Source organism: Vulpes vulpes, chromosome 8, assembly GCF_048418805.1.
Source record: "Vulpes vulpes isolate BD-2025 chromosome 8, VulVul3, whole genome shotgun sequence".
Lineage (NCBI taxonomy): Eukaryota > Metazoa > Chordata > Mammalia > Carnivora > Canidae > Vulpes > Vulpes vulpes.
This window is the reverse complement of record NC_132787.1, coordinates 28,167,882-28,188,535: the sequence shown is the minus strand read 5'-3', so window position 1 is coordinate 28,188,535 and position 20,654 is coordinate 28,167,882. Positions and strand designations below refer to the sequence as shown.

The 20,654-nt window shown below is 34.4% G+C and overlaps 1 protein-coding gene and 1 pseudogene across 5 annotated transcripts in view; one reads left to right on the top strand and one right to left on the bottom strand.

The window, feature by feature from the left end:
* Window positions 1–20,654, top strand: part of PIK3C2G (phosphatidylinositol-4-phosphate 3-kinase catalytic subunit type 2 gamma) — a 364,684-nt gene that overhangs the window by 151,991 nt on the left and 192,039 nt on the right. For 4 of the 5 annotated variants that reach the window (XM_072765938.1, XM_072765940.1, XM_072765937.1 and 1 more), the window contains exons 16-17: window positions 1,582–1,770; window positions 18,929–19,022. In XM_072765938.1, coding sequence (XP_072622039.1) covers window positions 1,582–1,770; window positions 18,929–19,022 — 283 coding nt within the window. The remainder of the gene's footprint in view (window positions 1–1,581; window positions 1,771–18,928; window positions 19,023–20,654) is intronic. The other variant, XM_072765941.1, reaches the window with a different exon arrangement.
* Window positions 4,223–6,289, bottom strand: LOC112917612 (tetraspanin-2 pseudogene; annotated as a pseudogene).

Sequence of the window (20,654 nt, the reverse complement as noted above, 5' to 3'; positions counted from 1 at the left end):
CTGTAACCTGTCAGACAATACTGACAATATGTGTATTGAACACACAGGAGTAGAGAGAAAGATCAAGGCCAAAAAAAAAAAAAGTGCTAATAGTCAAAATTTCACAAATTTGTTTTAAACTTCAACCCAAATAACTTTACTTATAAAGATATAAGAAACTTAGCAACTCCCAGACAAGCACACAGACACACCCACACACCTATATTATAGTCAAATTTCTGAGTGAAAGGAACTATAAATAAAAGTATTTATTCTCTGATTCCATTTACATCAAGTTCTAAAATAGATAATAGTAATATAGAGTGAAAGAAATCCTGCCAGTGTTTATCTCTGTTTGCATGAGAAAACTTTTATCTTGAAAGGAGTGTAGTTTTTATCCAGTATATGCATTTGTTAAAATGTATTGAACTGAATGTGTGCATTCCTTTTGATGTTAATTATGTATGCTTCACTAAAAGAAAGTAAAAGAAAAATATCTTGTCAATATTGAGGAAAAAGGAATTTAATCAGAACAAAATAACTTGGCTTAGTAATAATAATAATTTTATCATGGAACTTTTTCTTCTGAGGACTTTCGGCGGGGGGGGGGGGGGGGGGGGAGGTAGTGACAAAATAGGACAGGGGCCCAAACATACTTTTAAAAATCTCTATAATCCAACCCTTCCATTTTGTAGATAAAGATGGCTTTGGAAAATGTAAAGAAATATTAACCTTTAAAATATTTTAATATTTCTCATTATCTTTCTCAAGTTTTAGCTAATTTCAGCTAAGCAACACTGTCAGTTTGGAGGAGACTGTGTTCAAAAGCTGTCATTGTCATGTGAGAAATGCTGTCCTCCAGTTGAACTGTGGTTCTGAATGCTTCTGCTGGAGTGTGAGCAAAACATGATAAACTGTCAGCAAGTCAATGGCCCTAGTCCTAGATTTCAATCTTCTGTTTGGAACCATTCTCCAGGGGGAAACACTTGGGCATTTAAGAAATCCTGTTCACTGGCATTTTAACTCTAAACTTCCAGCTAAATATGAGCATTTAAAGCCCAAATCCAAGGATAAATGAGATCTTTTGAAGTTTAGTGTAGAGTTTTCTGAACTCTGATGAAACTCCCTATGGGATGAAGGAATATTACCTTTAAAATATGTCATTTCTAAATAAATAAATAAATTTGTCATTTCTTCACAAGCCCACTTGAGTCTAAATTAATTTATAAAGAAAGTAAGAGTAAATTTTCGATTATCTCTGTCCTAAGTAGTACATGTTGTGGGATTCAAATAAAACTTGCTCTACCCTAAAGGAGACAGAGATTCTGTTAACCAAAATAGCCTTTTAAAAAAAAGTGGCACGAATGAGAGGAAGAAAAAATAAATGTGAATTATCTGAACTGAACTTTATTTTTCTATAAAAGAATGAAGTTAATAGGAAAAAGACAATAAAATAACCTATCAAATTGTTTCAAGAAATAAAAGACTTGTTTTCCAAAGTGAACTAAAATGAAATTCAAAGAACTGAGTCAGATTTTGTACTATAACATTTGTTAGTGTAGCAAACTCCAATAAATTACAGTTTCCACTCTGGTTTTGCAGACTCTCTGAGGAAAAGAAAAGATACTTATGGTTTTATCGCTTCTACTGCAATAATGAAAACTGCTCCCTTCCTTTGGTCCTGGGTAGTGCTCCTGGATGGGATGAAAGAACTGTTTCAGAAATACATATCATTTTGAGAAGATGGCAATTTTCTTGCCCTTTGGAGGCACTCGGACTTCTGACTTCTAGGTAAGAATTGCATAACAAGCATGATATTACTAATGAGAGAAATTTGAAGAGAAAAAAATAGGACTATATAATTAATTCAATAATTATTCTGGTTGTTCCCAATTTCAATAGCTATAGATAATAAATTTATATAAATGTAAACTATGAATATAAATTTTAAACAGATCTAAGCTATAATTGCATCTTCTGTATTAAACTGGAAGTATAATTAATGGTCATAGTTTCTTAAATGAAGAATTTAGTTACTCTTACAAAAATAACAAAATAAACAGAGAAGAATAAAAAATACTCCTTACCCCTCTCAAAAAAAAGTCTTTAATAATTGAGACTGTATCTTTTATACAAAATGCCCCACTTACAGTAGGTGTATAACATGTCAATGATAATGATAAGAATAAGAGGGAAAAACCTATCCCTTGTATATTCTCTAGGTCTTCTCTCAGAATAAAACATACAGGGATGCAGTTGGGGATGGAGTAATGATGTCTTCTTTTAGTTACAGAGAAACATGTGGGAATAAATATGGAAGCTGGCTCTGGTTTGGGGAAACAGCTCTTCCTTGGCTTCTATTTTATATTAATAGAGCCAAGAAGAGTTATTTTAAAACTGTCTTGATAGCATCAATTCACTGATGCCATGAATAAAGTCTGCAATCTCTAGAATCAGAGAAGAATTGTGGAGCCCAGTTCTATTCTGGATTCTTTTTCAATGTCCAGACAGAAGAAGAAATGTGGGAGAGAGAGTGACACAAAGCACTTTTCAAACTGATTTACTTAAGTTTATGTTAAAATTAGGTACTTTCCAAAACTTCTGGGATGAAAAAGGAGGAGAAGGGGTTCTCTTTTTCTACCACAATGAGATACCATTTCACACTCATTAAGATAGTTATAATTAAAAAGACAAATAATAACAAGTGTTGGCAAGGATATGGAGAAATTGCAAGACTCATGCATTGCTGGTGGGAATGTAAAATGGTGCAACCACTTTGGAAAATAATTTTCAGTTCAGTTCAGTTAAATATTAAACATTGAGTTACTGTATGACCCAACAATTCTACTCTTAAATATATACCCAGATAAAATACATGTTCAATCAAAAACTCATACACAAATATTCAGAGCAGCAGTATTCACAACAGCAAAAAAGGATAAACAACCCATGTAGCCATCAACTAAAGAATAGATAAATGTGATCTATCCATACAGTGTGCTATCATTCGATAATAAACAGGAATAAATAATAATACATATTACAACATGAGTAAACCTGGAAAATATGCTCAATGAAAGAAGCCAGTCACAAAAGAACACATATTTTATGATTCCACTTATAAGAAATGTCCAGAATAGGCAAATCTGTAGATATAGAAAGTAGATTAGTGATTTCCTAGGTCTAGAATAGGTTGGGAGAAAAGGGGGTTGACTGCTAGTGAATATTAAGTTTCTTTTTATGGTTATAGTTACACAACTCTGGGAACATGAAAAAACCATTGAATTATACACTTGAATTGTATGGTATTTGAATTACATCTCAATAAAGCTATTAAAATTGTAAAAGATTAGTTGTAGCGGATCCCTGGGTGGCTCAGCAGTTTAGTGCCTGCCTTCAGCCCAGGGCATGATCCTGGAGTCCCAGGATCGAGTTCCGCGTCAAGTTCCCTGCATGGAACCTGCTTCTCCCTCTGCCTGTGTTTCTGCTTCTCTTTTTCTCTCTCTCTCTCTCTGTGTGTGTGTGTGTGTGTGTGTGTGTGTCTCATGAATAAATAAATAAAATCTCTAAAAAAAAAAAAGAATATTAGTTGTGAAGGTAAAAATAGAAGTCTGAATCTCTATATTTCTAAAGCCTAATTTTCTCAACAGAAATTTAATTTCTGAGCCTAATTTAGTGAGCCTAATTTTTCTCACCTAATTTCTCACCGGTATAACAGCTTCCTAGTTCTTAAAGCATAAACTGGCTTAATTGGGGGAAGTGGAGGACTATTATTGTTTTACTGAGATATACCTTGATCTTTTTAAAAGACATTTAAATGTGTCAACTAATACCTTTTTATAGTATTTATGGAACATATCTTAGAAAAATCTTTGTTTTGAATACTCAAGTTTTTAAACTTTATAAATGCTTTTTGATCTTTTTTTTTCCCTTAGAGGTAAATAGGTTGTTGTTCTGACATAACAAGAAATCGAATTCCCAGCAAACAGATTTTACTATGTAAAATACATATACCAGAAACATGCAGATCACACATGAATATACTTTCAGTTAACATAGGTACTAGGCATTCATTCAGGGAGTAAATCAGTAATGAACCAAACCTGCATCCATGTGCAATGTACAAGTAGCAACAAATTATTTAAGATTCTAAGTATCCATCAATATTAGAAATGAGCTAGGAGACCTCTCCTGCTACAGCTGTGTAAAAGCTGTAACTTGTAATTTTCATGTAGAGGTGGCTTCACATCACATCTCATGAGTTTAGCATTGCACAGCCAAGTACCATGTTGAACATCATGCCAAAGATCGTGAGACCCATAATTCCAATACCAACACATTCTGATGACCTGAAGCTGAATGCTAATTATGGTCTCAATTTCATCAATACAATGTCTGTGTCCTAGAAGCATCTTTGGGCATGTGGGTTGGACCTGTTCAGAGCTTTTGTTTCACAGCACTAAAATGTTGAATGGAAAGTACTGAGAGTCCTATTTCATTTTTTCCCTATCTGGAAGGTAATAGTTATAAGCCTCTTCATACATGGTCTGAGTATGTCATATGGCAACACCCTTGCCTATAAAAACAAATACTCCAGTGGTTACTTCAGCAGCAAATATCACCAGTAGGCAGGTGAAAGAGCCAAACACACACTGCAGCTTCCTCATGGCTTCTTAACACCCAAAGAAGCCCACAGGTATTATCAGGGTTCCTGCTCCAAACAGAACATAGAGCTCCAGTAGAAATACTCTGGTGACTCATCCTCTGACAATAAATCCGTCATGGTGCCTCCAAACCAAAACCATTGTCCAAAAGCAATGACAGCTGACCCGGTCAGCCAAAACAGCTGGTTGAAGCCAAACAATAGGTACTTGATCCACCATGGCCTGTGGAAGTGTCCCACACTGCTCACTGCTCTAGTGGGATTCTGAGTCCCAACCCCCTGTGCTTGTGCTCAGAGTTGTGGCAACCTCTTACAAAGATCTTTATAAGAATGAAGCCTATAATATTGCTGAATTTTCTTACTTGGAAAATGAAAGGATTTGCTAGATGGACTTCAATATTCTCTGATCCCTGATAAATAAGCTTAATTCTGTTTATAGTGAGCCTCCTCTACCTAAATAGATGCTGAAAATCTATTTGACTAAATATTTTAAATATAAAGATCAAATTGTTCCTTAGTGCCCCATAGTACTATCTAATTTTAATAATCACAATAACCCTATGAGGCAAATACTATTATTATCCCAATTGTACCTGTGAGGAAATTGAGGCTTACAGACATTAAGTTACCCAATGGAACACTAGTAAATTGAGGAGCTCAAGTTAAATCCAGAGATTTAGAGCTTGAAATCTTAACTAAGATGCTTACAACCTTTCTACAGAAATATTCTAAGCTATATACATATTAAATATGTAAATAAAACTATCTTAAAATTGTTTTATGATAGTATATAGTAGTACTTAATTATCTTATGCTTGGATGTTTCTACTTCACTCACTGTGTAATTTCTTTTTTTTCCTGAACAGATTTTTATAAATTATAGGGACTGGTTTTATTTTTATTTTTTTTTATTTTATTTTTTTTTACATACATTCTTATTTTTAATTCTGAGTATCTTACTTAACAATTTTTTTAAATTAATTTTTATTGGTGTTCAATTTACCAACATACAGAAAAATACCCAGTGCTCATCCCGTCAAGTGTCCACCTCAGTGCCCGTCACCCATTCCCCTCCAACACCCGCCCTCCTCCCCTTCCACCACCCCTAGTTCGTTTCCCCGAGTTAGGAGTCTTTATGTTCTGTCTTAGGGACTGGTTTTAAAGTAGAGTATTGTTTATTAAGCATCATTCAGGAAACTTAGTAGAAATTTGATTTATTTGAACATCGGACAGTTCCTTATCATGCATCAAAGAAGGTCACAGGAAAGGTTAAAATATTTCCATTGCACTCCTTCTATGACTCCCACTCTCTTTAACTGAACTACTAAAAAACTTGAGGACAAGCTGTTTCCAAAAATGAACCTTTCAACTTCTCTAAATTCAAAAGCTGACTTTTCTGAGAACAAACAGTTTGTGCTTGTTAACTGAGTTGTCAGAGTGAGGTCTTCAGAGATCTGTATTTTTTTCTCCTTTGAATAGTCTATTTTTCCAATGTTTTAACCTCTTGAGAACCGGTGTGCTCCATTTCTAGCTCAGAGAATTTCTAATATTACTATTTATTTAACCCTGTCCAAAGATTCACCACCTCCTTTTGGTTTATTTTTAGCAAGAGACATATTGAGATTTAATTTACCTAGTGTGGGGCATGGGGTGTTAATATTTCCACTACTGAGTGCCAGCCGTGTGCTCACCAGGTACTGATATTTCCATTAGAGAAGGCAGTGCTGTCAGAATACCAGAGACCAAGGGCTAAGGTCTGTGGTTCTTGACAGATGGTTGCTATTTTCTTGAAGTCTGATGCATGGGCATAACTATTCAACTGCTAATAGCAAGCAGAAATTACCCAAGGAATTAAAAGACAGTTCAAGGAAAGTATTCATTTAAAAATAGCAACTCTGAGTTGGCATCAGAGCATTACATCAGGAGCTTAAATAAAAATTTGACAAGGTACTAGAACTTGCCATCCCACATGATGTAAAATTATTATTTTGCAGGAAGAAGAGCAAGACTTAACAGACAGTGCCTTAGCTTCCAAGATCAGTTTCAAACATGTTTCAAAACATATTTGAAACATGTTTCAAAAACATGTTTGCGCAAAACCACTATATCTTTTATTGTTGTGATTAATTTATACTAAAGATATTCTTGACTAGCGTTGTAAATAGGTAGTATGGAACATGGAAAAGGGAGACATTTATAATTTCCACGTTAGACTAAATAATTAAGTGATGGATAATGGTTTATCTTTCCCATTTATATATTGGGCACAAGTATGTGTATGTGGAAATTGACATGCAATGAATCAAAGAGACTGAATAATAAGTCACAGTGAATATCTCTAAAGAAACAATTTAGAGAAAAAGACTAATACTAAAGATCACCCCATAGGATATTCCATACTGTAACCAAAGTATTAAGTGCTATATGTGCCCAAAGGAGAGAGGGACAGATTCTTTCTGAGAAAGTAAGGAAATCTTCACAAGGGAATTGAATTCTGAATTGAAATATTCATAGTCATTTCCTAAGTGGAAAACAGAGGAAATGGCATTTCAGGAAGACTAGCATGTGCATAGTTATAGAGGTTCAGAGAATAGTCAGTAATTTAATATATTAGAAGGGAATTGTACTATGAGACAAGACAGAAAAGGATAGGATGTTTTAGGCCTCATGAGCCAGGTAGTTACTATGGACTCATTTCTGCAGCCCATGGAATTTTGTTAAGAATGAGAGTCATACAATCAGATTTATGTTATATAAGAATAATTCTGGCATCAATGTGAAGGATGGACTAAAAAAAAAGAAAATGAGAGCAAGGATATTAGATAGATGTCAGGTATTGAAATAGTCCATTTGAAAAATGGTCTGGGCCTGAAAATAGTAGAGATCCACAGAGCAGATCTGAGACATATTTCAAAGGAAAGCAGAAAAAGAGGAGATAAGGAGCACTTGGAGCTTTCTGTTTTGGGTAAATGATGGAAAACTGTATCATTAATCAAGACAAGCATTATAGAAGAAAGAGAAAACTTGGGTGGTGTAAGATACAGGCTCTGTTTTGGACATGTTGTATAATTAAAAACCTGTGGGGGTACCTAGAAGGAGATGACCAGTATCCATTTGTATGTTCAGACTTGAAGCCTAGTAGAGAAAACAAATCTTGAAAAATAATATGTGAATTATTGGCTTGAGATCAGTAATTGAAGCCATAGAAATAGAGGGACTATGTGGATATATGTAGAGGAAGTATAGAAAGAGCCAAAAGATGGAATCCTGGAGGACAACATTTTAAGATGAGTATAGAGCAAGCAAAGCCAGGAAAAGCAACAGGAAGAGTGACCAAGAGGTCAGAGAAGATCGAGAAAGGAGTGGTAATTTAGAATTCATAAAAAAGGTTTTCAAAAGAGGTGCCTGGATGGCTCAGTCAGTTAGGCATCAGACTCTTGGTTTCAGCTCAGCTCATGATCTTAGTGTCCTGAGATGGTGCTCTACATTGGGCTCCATGCTCAGTGGGGCGTGTGCTTGAAATTCTCTCTCTCTCTGCTTCTGCACACCCTCATGCATGCTCTCTTTCTCTCTCTAAAATATATATATATATATATATATATATATATATATATTTTTTTTTTTAAAGGTTGTCAAAGGTTTTGGAGAGATATTAAATAGAATTAAGTCTAAAAGCAAATAAATGGATTGAGAATAGAGCAGTCACTTATGATATTTGTGAGAAAATTGTGATACTGCAATAAATTTGGATGCCATACTTCAAGATCCTAAAGAGGAAATAAAAATTAAATAAATTAGGAGTCTTGAAATAGGATTGATGGCAAAGGCTTTGAGGTTTGGGGTTTGTATGCTTGTTCAAATAAAAATGCTTCGGGGCAGCCCAGGTGGCTCAGCGGTTTAGCACCGCCTTCAGCCCAGGGTGTGATCCTGGAGACCCGGGATCCAGTTCTATGTCAGGCTCCCTGCATGGAGCCTGCTTCTCCCTCTGCCTGTGTCTCTGCTTCTCTCTCTCTGTGTCCCTCATGAATATATAAAAATATTTTTAAAAATGCTTCAAGCATGTTTACAAATTGACATAAAGGATGCATGAGGAGATCAGAAAGTAGAGAGATGGTAAAGTGGCACAGTCAGACAGTATCAATGGCCAATAGCCTAGAACAAAAGCACATATGGGAACTTTATCCAAGGAAAGGAAGATAGTAACTTCTTCATCCCAGGTGTGAGACAAGGAAGAGTATGAATACAATTATAGATAAGTATGACTATGGAAGAGAAAACTGTGGAAGTTTTAATATTGTCTATAAAGAAAGAGTCAATATTCTTCTGTTATACTGAGAATGAGAAATGTGGAATAGCATAAACCCAAAAGTATATATCTTATCTTTTGTGTACCTTTAGAGAGTTTTTGGAGTTGCTTCCAAATTTCACAGTGGACAGCATAAGTTTTGAAATCAGACATATCTGGCTCTGCCACTTATTACTTGAATGACCTTAGGCAAATTTCCTTATCTATAAAGCAGGGGTAATAACATTGTATACCTTATAGGATAAGGTACTTATGAGAGTGCTCAGTAAAATTCTACCAATCGTCCTTATCACTATTATCTTCTCCATAATTATAGGAAGAATTTAGAGTTTTCAGATTCTTTCTACGTCAAACTATAAAAATTGGTAAATTTCTGGGAATAATTTCATTTCGACTAAGCTTAAATAAGTTAAATTCACTTGTTAAAATTTATATTATAGAATTAGTATCTTAATAATAAATATTTAGATGCTAATAAATATTTCACAATTGAATAATGACATAGCTTTTAAAGCACTTTCATAATACATGATTTATTCTACAAAACAACCTCTTTAATATTATTACCAACATTTATTTTTTATTTTTATTTTTTTTAGGGATGTTATTTATTTATTCATGAAAGACACAAAGAGAGAGGCAGAGAGAGAAGCAGTTTCCTCCCTGTGTGGAGCCCGATTCAGGACTTGATCCCAGGACTCTGGGATCATGCCCTGAGCCAAAGGCAGACCTCAACCACTGAGCCACTCAGGCGTCCCTTATTACCAACATTTACAATTTCCTCCATTTTACAGATGAAGAGATTGAAGCCCAATTTGTCTATTCATTTACTCAATGGATTTTTACTCATGGCTTACTCATATAAAGCACCTCATTTGGCCCTAAAGCTAGCATCATGCACAAAAAAGAAATATAATCCTGCCTTTGTGGACTGCCGTCTACTGGAGGTAGGGAGAAATAAGTCATATCATATTATAAATATAAAATGGCAGGTGTTCTAACAGCTCTGAATGAAAGGTACATGGTTCTATGAAAATGTATAACAAAGGAACCAAACCTTTTCTTCAAGTTGGAAAAAAGTCTTCCTTGAGGAAGTTATGTTTGAGCTCAATCCAAAGGAAGAGTGGGAATGAATTAGTGAAAATGGTAGAGTAAGAGAAGAGTGTTCTGGGAAGAGGGAATCTGTGCTAGGGCCCTGGAACAGTAACATCATTTAGGAAACTAGAATAGAGCCAGTGTGCCTGGAGTCTAGGGAAGGAATGTATGATGTAAGATTAACAGGTATGTTTAGAAGATGGAACTTGGGACGCCTGGGTGGCTCAGTGGTTGAGCATCTGCCTTTGGCTCAGGGCATGATCCCAGAGTTCCAGGATCGAGTTCCACATCTGGCTCCCTGAGAGGAGCCTGTTTTTCCCTCTGCCTATGTCTCTGCTTTCTCTCTGTGTCTGTCATGAATAAATAAATAAAATCTTAAAAAAAGAGAGAAAAGATGGAGCTAGAACTGGTTTTCTAAGGACTCCTAAACAGAACCATATTAAGCGACTTGATCTTTATTCTAGTAGCAATAGAAAAGCACAAATGTTTCTAAGGGAATATTTTGAACAACTTTGAATCTTTTAAAGATCACTCTGGCTTCTGAGTGAAGCACAAATTTGAAGAGAGAAGCAAAAGTAAATGAGGGGACAGTTAGGAAGCTATAGAAATAGTTCAAGTGTTAGAGGATAGGAAGTGAGCCTTAGAAGTATGGTAGTGGTGATGTAATAAAATGAACAGAATCAGAACCCTTAAGAGCAAAAGTGACAGGATTGAATGAGGAAGGGCAGTGAAAAAAAGAGGATGTCAAGGATTACTTCTAGGTTTTTGTATAATGCAAGAAGGAAGAAAATGGAAATATTCATTAGACAGGCCACTCTGGGTGACAAATAGATTTTAGAAGAAGAACCCTGCCATTCAGTTTGGGGTAGATTGGCTCTGATGTGTGCTTGAGATAGCTGTGGTGGTTCAAGGAAGAAATCTAAGCTAGAAATCCCAATTTGGAAATCATCCACAGAAAGATAAGAATTAAGTCAAGGGTATAGATAAATTTGTTTAGAGAGAAAGTGTAAGATAGGAAAAAAAAAGATCTTTCATATTTAAACTCAAAATCCCTTAGAAAGAAAGTGTAAGATAGGAAAAAAAAGATCTTTCATATTTAAACTCAAAATCCCTTATTCTTTTTTGTAACATCGTGCTGCTTTTGCATGTAATGTTGAATCCATCCAAACACAAAATTTCTGGGGTGCCTGGGTAGCTCAGTTGGTTAAGGGTCTGCCTTCAGCTTAGGCCATGATCCTGCAGTCCTGAGATCAAGCGTCATGTCATATCATGATTCTGCTCAACAGGGAGTCAGCTTTTTCCTCTCCCTCTGCCCCTCCCCTCTGCTCATGCGCCCACGCTCTCTCTTTCTCTCAAATAAATGAAATCTTTTTTTAAAAAAACACAAAATTCCTGTGTGGTGCCTCCAGTACACCACTAGCTTTATGGAATGCCTTTCTAAACTTATCTATACATTAAATCAAAAATATAATCATATAGAACAAAATCAATAGCTACTCTTTATAAATACATCTAATTAATACCATGAATATACAGTTAATTCTCAATTCCTATATGCAAATCCATGGGCTATCCATCAGAAAGTATCTCTGCACAGTTCCTAATGTCTCTTTGGATCATTTTTATTCCTACTGGGCCAATATCCCAGTCCAGTTAGACAAATTACATTACTATTATGTCTCTATGGATAAATAATAAGTAATAATACAGGAAAGTAAATAAGTTCAAGCTCATCTTGTGGATTTCATATAAGTCTATATGATGATATCTAGTCAAATATAAAAAGGCCCTCCTAGAAGCACAATAGAAAGCCTGCTGGCTAGGTGCTTGGGTGGTTCAGTAGGTTAAGTGTCTGTCTTCGGCTCAGGTCATGATTCTAGGATTGTGTCCTGCATTGGACTCCCTGCCTAGCTGGGAGTCTGCTTCTCCCTTTACCCCTCTTCTCTGTTCATGTGCTCTCTCTTTCATGCTCTCTCTCTCAAATAAATAAATAAAATCTTAAAAAAAAAAAAAGAGGAGAAAGAAAGCCTGTTGGTCTGTATTCTAGATATTTGGATTCTAGTTTCATTGCCACCAACAAATGGCCTTGGACAAACAGCTCAAACTCTCTGACTTTTAGTTTTTTCATCTGTATAATCAGGAGATTGATCCAGGTCTCCAAGTTGAGTTCTAATATTCTGTAATCATGTGAAAATCCTTGAAGTAACATGAATTATTCAGTGGGTAGAGGTTTACAATCATCTTAAAGGATCCTTATTCCTCACTTTCCCTAGAAAAAAATTTCTTATGTCATATCTGATCATTTTTAGTACTAGAAAAATAGCAAATATATTCATATTGACATTTTTATTCCAAGCTGATGCTGATGTGTCATCAGACTCAAAACCTGCTGGAGAAACTGTTCTGCACTTCTGATAGTTTTCTAGTTCTAACCTGACATTGGGGCTTTTAACTATGAATAGCCTCATGGCATTCTGCATGAATTCTCACTGTGTATTCCGAAGTCTGACATTTCTGTTACACTTAAATTTGATCTCGGATTTCTTTGCTTTCCATTTTACCCAAAGTTGCTTTTTTTAAAGGTCGACATTTGTTACATTGCCATTTGGCTTTTACCCATCCCTTCAAAAAAAATTTTTTTTTTAGTAAGATATTGACCCTGTATCATATTTCAAACTAGAAAAAGAAGAACAAAAGAGAAAAACAATGATGTGGGGAGAAAATAGAAAGGAATACAAATGACAAAATAACAAGTCAAGTGGAAGAAGTTGAAAAGTGTATTTTCTGTTGAAATTTCACTTCATGATGCCGTTGGCCCTGTTGAAGCTTCTCTGGATTTTTGGTGATGTCCCTTTTGCCCTCTGAGAAGAGTTGTAAATGATTAAGGGAAGAGGAATGGTCATCCCCAAATCTAAGTGTTGGTCACATGACTTCAAAGCCAATTGTCATTCAGGAAAAAGATAAGTTGATGTGCTGCTATCTTCAAAACCAACCTACAGGTGCTGATTCCTTAACTTATGGCCCCACAACAATAACACATGCCAAAACAATAACACATGCCAAAACTCAAAACTAATTTTGCAGTCCCCAAGATGCTTACAGGGGTGTTGCAAGGTCAAGATTATTTCCATAATAACTCTAATGTCACTTGCATCTGTCATGTGTATTCACTCATGGGTGTAGAGTGTTTTCAGACATGCAACAGATTTAATACAGAAACAGATAGGGAAATCTAGCTGTCTTCTATTAAGCCAGACATTCCAGACACTTGCAAAAATCTAAAACAGTATCATTCTTCTCTATTAATATTTTCTTTGTTTTTAAAAGCATAGCTATTTCTCACAGGAATATATTATTTATGTTAACATATAAAGGGGCAATTGATGTTATCTTAAATGAATGAATGAATTGATAAATATTTCTTAAATGTCCTGGGTTTGTTTCTAACATGGCAATTCTTGATATGTATAACCCACATAAACAAAAACTCTTTGGAATCTTCCATAGTTTTTAAGAGTGTTAAAATTGTCTTGAGACCAAAAATAGGAGAACTTCTGTTGCACAGCAACCTAAACACTGGGCAGTTTCTACTTCACCTTAAGCCTTAAGAGTTACCTTAGTACTTGATACTCTTACTTTCCTGCCCAGGTAAGGATTAATACTCCAACTTAATCCTCTGCTTGGCCATAAACTTTGTGTTTACGCTGTTGGCAAAATACAGAGTTTATATTTCACTAAAGTTCCTTTGAAAATGTTTATCTTGAAATTGCTTTCATTTTACTTAATTTTTTCACCTTTGATTTTTTTTGCCATATATCTTAGATTCCTTTTATTAAATTTTACAATTCTAGTCTTCAAGTAGTTTTTTCTTTGCATCTGAGTGAACTCACTGGACAATGAACTATGTGCAATTTTTAAATATTTCCTTAACAATTATTGTACAGGGTTATATTTATCTTAGCTGTGGCATTATGTCCTTCTACAGATGCCAAAGACTCCATTGTTAGCTCAATTTAGAGGGAACTGAGACCTGAATAGATAGAATCACTGCTCATGAAACTCATATAAAACTGAATAGTAAGCCAGTCTGATACTTTGCTTTTGACCAAAATTGATTTTGCTCCGTATTCAGACATGCTTGGAAAGTAAATTAGATAACCTAAAGTTATTTAAATGGACAATTTAAAAAAATGATGAATAATCTTAAAGAAGTGATTATTCCACATGAACTTTAGTTATACCTATTTTTAAAAATTCATAATAAATGAATATTCCTCACCTTAAATTATCTCCTCTCCAACAAGTCACAGAATTTTTTTGACCTTGTATCTTTTTAATATCTCAAATCCTATAGATTACCATTTATTATGTTGTAAATGATCTATTTTCTGAATGATTATAAGAGTTTCTTAAGAATTTAAGTAAATAAGGACCTGTTAATATTAGCCTAATGAATCTTTTCATGATACTTTTGTTTCTTCCCCGGACTCAAGGTATAATGTCCCTGCCTCTACTAATTAATAGTCCCAAGGTTAACAGAATCACTAGAGTGGCTCCTGGTTTATTATTGGCAGGCATTGTATGTACTTTTCAAGCAAATCAGGTCATTAAAGTACAATAACCTGGCATGTGGAAAATTCAAAATAGGTTACAGTTCTTCTGTCACATATGACATTTTAGTCTGTAAATATCACACGACAGTCAGAAAATATGGGTAGCCCTCACATTGAGGAATGCATTACCAAGTATGAAATGCCAATAACTATATCCCAAGAGAATGTTTAAACAGTTTCAGACAACATCACAGGGAAGAAATGCCAAGATTTGTGGACATATTTGTCCATTGATCTTTACCTGAGTTCTGGGCCCTGAAAAGATATTTAGCATAAATTCTCTAGAGGCAGAAATCCCTGTTTGGATCTATTGGGCTAAAAGAATATTTTAAGTCAACCAAAAAAACATAATACTTGTTCTTTTACACATGATGTTTATTCTTAAAGAGAGGTATGATTCGGAGCTTTTTGCTAGGGCTGGTTACAAACTTGCACTTGTTCATATATATTCATAATTAGTTAAATGGGCCTTACTTTTTAAAAATCATTACATTTTAGTAACTAATGAAACCTACAAATAGAAAGTTTGAAAAACTTTAAAAATTAAGCTTAAAAGAGAAAACTAAAATCATCCATGAAATTTCCACTGGATTATTTGGTATTAAGATTTTTATTTTTCTCATCTTTTTATCAAGCTTATGGAGAATTATGCAGAATTTTAAATGGTATTATACTTCATATATTTTTCATAACATTTTCACATAATTAAATATTCTTTTAATATTTGAGACTGCATGTATTCTATTATATGGTTATAGCTTGTTTAACTTTTATTTTAGACATTTATGTTATTTCTAATTACATATATCCTCACGCATATCTCTGATTATCTTCTTAGATCTTCCCAAAAGATCAAAGAATAATCAAGTTTTAAAGATTTTTTAAAAATACATGGTGCTATATATTGCCATAATGTATGAAGGGACACATTTCCCAGTAGCTTCTCTAGCACTGCCAACATCTCTCTTAATGTGGCCAACTCTTCCTAAAATAATCAAATGAAAGTTATATTTGGATATGCATTACTGTTGTTAGCTCTTAGTCACATCCCAGGATGTCATGTGGTTAGTCTCTTAGCAATTTCTCTTCCAATTTCTTCCTGACTTCAAGCTAGAGTAGTGAATAAAAAGATACATTCCTTCCCATTAACATGTAAAAATATTCTTCCCAGCATTTTCACATATTAATACAAATATATGATTTTTATTTGGGTCTGTACAGATGTAACTAGTGTTTATTCTCCTATTTCTGGAAGAGTCTGAAAAAAATACATCTTTCTTTTTCATTACCTTCAGATTTGTTTTTCTCTCACCCTTTTGACTGAGAGGAAACAAATTTTAAAAACATAGGACTTATGTAAGTGGTATTTTTAAGTTAAATCTATTGCTACCAATGTAAATTATCTCAGAGGACAGCAAAAAATAAAATGGGCTCAATAATATGATTTTTCTCATTATTATCATCACGATCAATGCATTTTTATTAATGACCCAATATGTACAGAGCATGGTGCTAAATCCTTAGAACTACAAAAAAAAGGGGGGGAATAGAAGAATTCTTATCTTCCATTGATTTATTCACTAGCTGAGGAATGATGGCACATATATAAAAAAAGATAAATTCTAATAAACACTAGCATATCCTAACTGCCCAATGGAATCAGCCAGTCAATGCCCTTGCACTTCAGAGAAGAGATTAGTAAAGATTAGGATAGTCACCTTTAAGAGGATTTGAGCCACATTTTGAAGGAGAACTGGAACTTTAAGAAGAAAAGAGAAACTGTTCCAAGAGGGGGGTTACAGTGTTGACAAAGGTAACAACGCACAAGACATTTTCAGAGTAAAAATAACCAGTGAGCCCAAGCAGTTTATGCAGTATTACAATACTTCAGGGAAATTTATAAAGTATTATTACTATGGAAAATGTTGGTACCAGCATGAGATAATTGTGGCCCAGACTAGCTAGTTGCAGAAGAAACTAAAAACAGGCATTATGCTAGAGTACCATTAGGATAAATAAGCCAACCAAACTTGGCAACTGATTAGGTATAAACATAAGCGACTACTAGGAACATATTATTCAGCTGTGCTTGTATCAGGGATTCAGAATGAATGAGCCTACTCTCAACTGAGTATGTACTGAGAAGGCTGTCATTAAACTCTATGGGGGGGCTACCAAGTAACTGGAATAGCTTCCCAGGGAAAGCAGTCCTTGACTTTTGACTTTAAAGATGAATTGAATTTTGCCAGATGGGAAAGGGGGGTGGGGGGAGTTCAATGAAGAGGGCAAAAGAGGGGGGAAATATGACTCAAAATTTTAAACCTACGTGATTAGAGAAAGATAACACAGACCATAAGAGAAAAGTCTAGCAATATGGATGTTTTAAGTGGGAAGATATTTCATTTGAGACATTCTGCAAACATATATGTAGAGCCTATTCACCAGTCTGCTGGCATCTGGGACGCATCCATGAACAAAACAGGCAAAAATGTTCTGCTTTAATGGAGTTTATGTTCCAATATTTGGAAATAAATACATAATTAGAGATATAGTGTTCACCAAAGGGTTTCGTTTCATTGGGATGTTTCTATTTTTCTTCTTCTGTTTTCATTCATATCAGTAAGATAAAATAAGCACAAAAGAAAGCATGGATCACTAGTATCTGACTTAAGTCATCACTTCAGCAGCAAAATGCTCCAAGTAACTATTCCTTCTAAGACTTCAGTCCTCAAATTGACCTTGATGTCTACGGGCCCCAGACAAATGGTTTAGTAATTGAGAGCAATAAATTAGAATCAATCACATTTAGTTAGGAGAAAGTAGTCTCAGTGTACAGAGACAAGCTGACCTTCTTTCTAGCTTTGCATTTTTATTGCACCCTGTCTGCTCTCCACCTGCACTTGACGCTATGCTGGTATCTTCTGACCTTAGCAGTACTTCAGGACATGTGTCTGGACTACAGTTCTCACTAGGTCTTACTGCTAGATCATTCAAAGGGAGAAAATTATTGGAAAAGTATTTGCAGGTCAGAAATAGGGTTTTGAGTGACTAACCGTGGAAGTGAAATTTTTGTTACAATTAGAATGCTCACTTTAATTTAAGAAAAAATATGTAAAATATTATATTTAAGCATTGCATTTCAAACTATCAAGGAGAGTTGAGAGATACTAAGTAATACCAGTTTTCCTTGACACTGTAACTGCATTACTGTAACTGCATTAGTATTCATTTCACCCTTCAGTAACCTGATATGCTGAAGAGACTGGACATTAAAGACTTTAAAGTTTCCTGACCTCCATAATATTGGGGGCCAATCTTTAGAGCTGTCACCTGATTGGTTGAAAGTATTCATTTTGTTTCCATGCAAAGGGATTTTTGACTTTTATTTATTTACTTCCTTGTTTTTCAATCAGTTACTATAAGTAGTTTCTTCTATCAATTTTTTTTCTGAAAACTTGCTTATTTAAAATTAATTGTTCTTACCAAAGCTCCAGGTATATCTAATCATGTCAAAGCAGTATGTCAAAAGCATGTCAAAACAGTATGGTGCCAAAAGTTATCTCTAGGCACTTCCCAGAAGCCCGGGGATAATTGAATCTAATTCTTCTGATGAAACAAGATGATGGCAGCCTGAGGAGCCCATCTGAGGATTAATTATTTTGGGGATAGATATTCAAATGCTAAATACTTTCATAAATTTAGTTCAGTAACAAACATTTATTAATTGTCTAATGGGTGCTAAATCTTACAACAGACATGCAGTCCAAAAATGAATAAGGCACAGATACCCTCAAGCCCTTCATATCCTAGTAAGGTTTAGTCTTATTAAATAATTTTTATTAGATTTCTGGTTTTTCATTAGAGCTGCCAAAACTCATTTAAATATATTATCTCCCATTTTCAATCATATAAATCATCAGGTCTCCAGCTGGTAATAACTTACTTAACAAATGCATGGCTAAATAATAAGCAAAGATTTTCATGCACTTTAGAAAATATTTTAGATATCATACAATCCTTTATAGACAAGGAAGCTGGAAGTTTCTGACTTAAACTCAAGTTTCCAAAATCTAGTTGAAAAGGCTTTTTATTGCAGTTTACATGAGAGTACGAAATGTGGGAAAATAATTAATTTGATGCTAATAATCATCTTAATTGATTGTGAGATTATATTATCTTATATGCTGTGGGTACAATTCATCCTCTCCTGAAATTTTTCATGGATTATTCCATTCCATTAATAGCTTAATAGATATATTTACTTTGTATTAGTTTTCCAGATCAAGAAATACGTAAAGTGGCAGTTCGACAATTAGACAACCTCTTGAATGATGAACTACTGGAATATCTCCCACAGCTAGTTCAGGTAAGAACAGCAGAGTTGCCAAAGGATTCCAGGATTTTAACTAATAATCCTCTAAAAAGAGTTTCCAATGAGTCAACAGTAAACTATAGCTCATGTGTCAACATGGGTAACATAGACATTCTTTAGCCCAAACTGGTAGTTACAAAAAAGGTCTATAAAAGCTGAAATAGACAGTTAAAAAAAAAAAAAAGCCAACAAAATAAAACCTTCACTTATTAGGGAGAAAAATAGAGATACTGGTGATAAAATATTTTCATCTAACTATGTAGAACAATTAAAAGTTAATCAAATGAATGTTATAGAGAAAATAGTATTTTGCTAGGACAGCTCCTCGTATGTATTTTTTGCCTTTCCCTTAGAACATTCTAACACTGATCATAAATCTATAAAGTGGTTTTTTATAAGATAATACCTGAATTCTGCCAATAAATACTGCTTTTTAGTCACAACATTAAATATCACAATTTTGAAGTAATTTTAGAAAATCATATAAATTTATATAGAAATAGCAAAAACTGATTTAGTCTGAATATTTTGAAATATAAATATTTGAAAAATAAACAATTATGCATCTTGCATATGACCACATAAATGACTGAATATTCAAACTACAAATAATATTTTTTTCCTAAATTGATTATGTAATGAAGGCTGAATAGGTAGTTCTAGTATAGTGGTATTTATGTTTTTTGTTTTTCGTTTTATTTTTTAACTGCAGTGTTTTCTTATCTGAAAGATCAGGTTGTAATTACAAGCTATTTTAAATGTCAAGTGCCTCAGTTTTTGAACATTGAGAACTTTTTTTTTTTTTTAAGATTCTATTTATTTGAGAGAGAGAGCACAAGTAGGGTGGAGGGAGAAGAGTTAGAGGGACAAGCAGACTCCCTGCTGAGCAGGAAACCCAACACAGGGCTTGATCCTAGGACCCTGAGATCATGATCTGATCTAAAGTCAGCTACTTAACCACTTAGCCAACTGAGCTATCCAGGTGCCCTGAGGACTAGTTGGGGGGAACCCCTATCAATGACTGGAATAACATATTGCTTTGCATATGGAATATGCACTTCTCTGAAGGACTCCAAAAGCAAAAGCTGGTTTAGAAATAGCTATACCGTATAGGTACTTTTACCAATTTTTATCATTGTGATTTTTCTATACTTGCCAGAATAGTGTAGTAGAAGTAAAAATAAATCAAACTTGTAGGAACACTGTTCATCTCATGGTTCATGAGTATTGGCAGCATGCTCTAGCTAACCCAAATAAAAAAAGTTAAGTTATTACAAAACTTTATATATATTAAACCCAACTGGAAATAGCAGTCTGGAATAAATAAGCAATACAGTTGGCACCAGGAATATCACTGAAAGCCACATACCTGCAAATCCAAATTCATGTGACAAGGTGCATACAGAACCCAACATAGCAAATCCACAGAAGTAAAATTAAGAAGTGCTACAACTACTCTCTAATTAAAAATGAAGATTATAAATGTTTTGAGATGGAAAGAAATGGCTCAAAAATAAATAAAACTGGGAAGAATTTTCAAAACATTTGTTATAGAATTTGCCCTTAAATTTCCATGGTCTCCCCTGACTTTAAAGCTTTAAACACATAAAAACTTTTGAAACACAC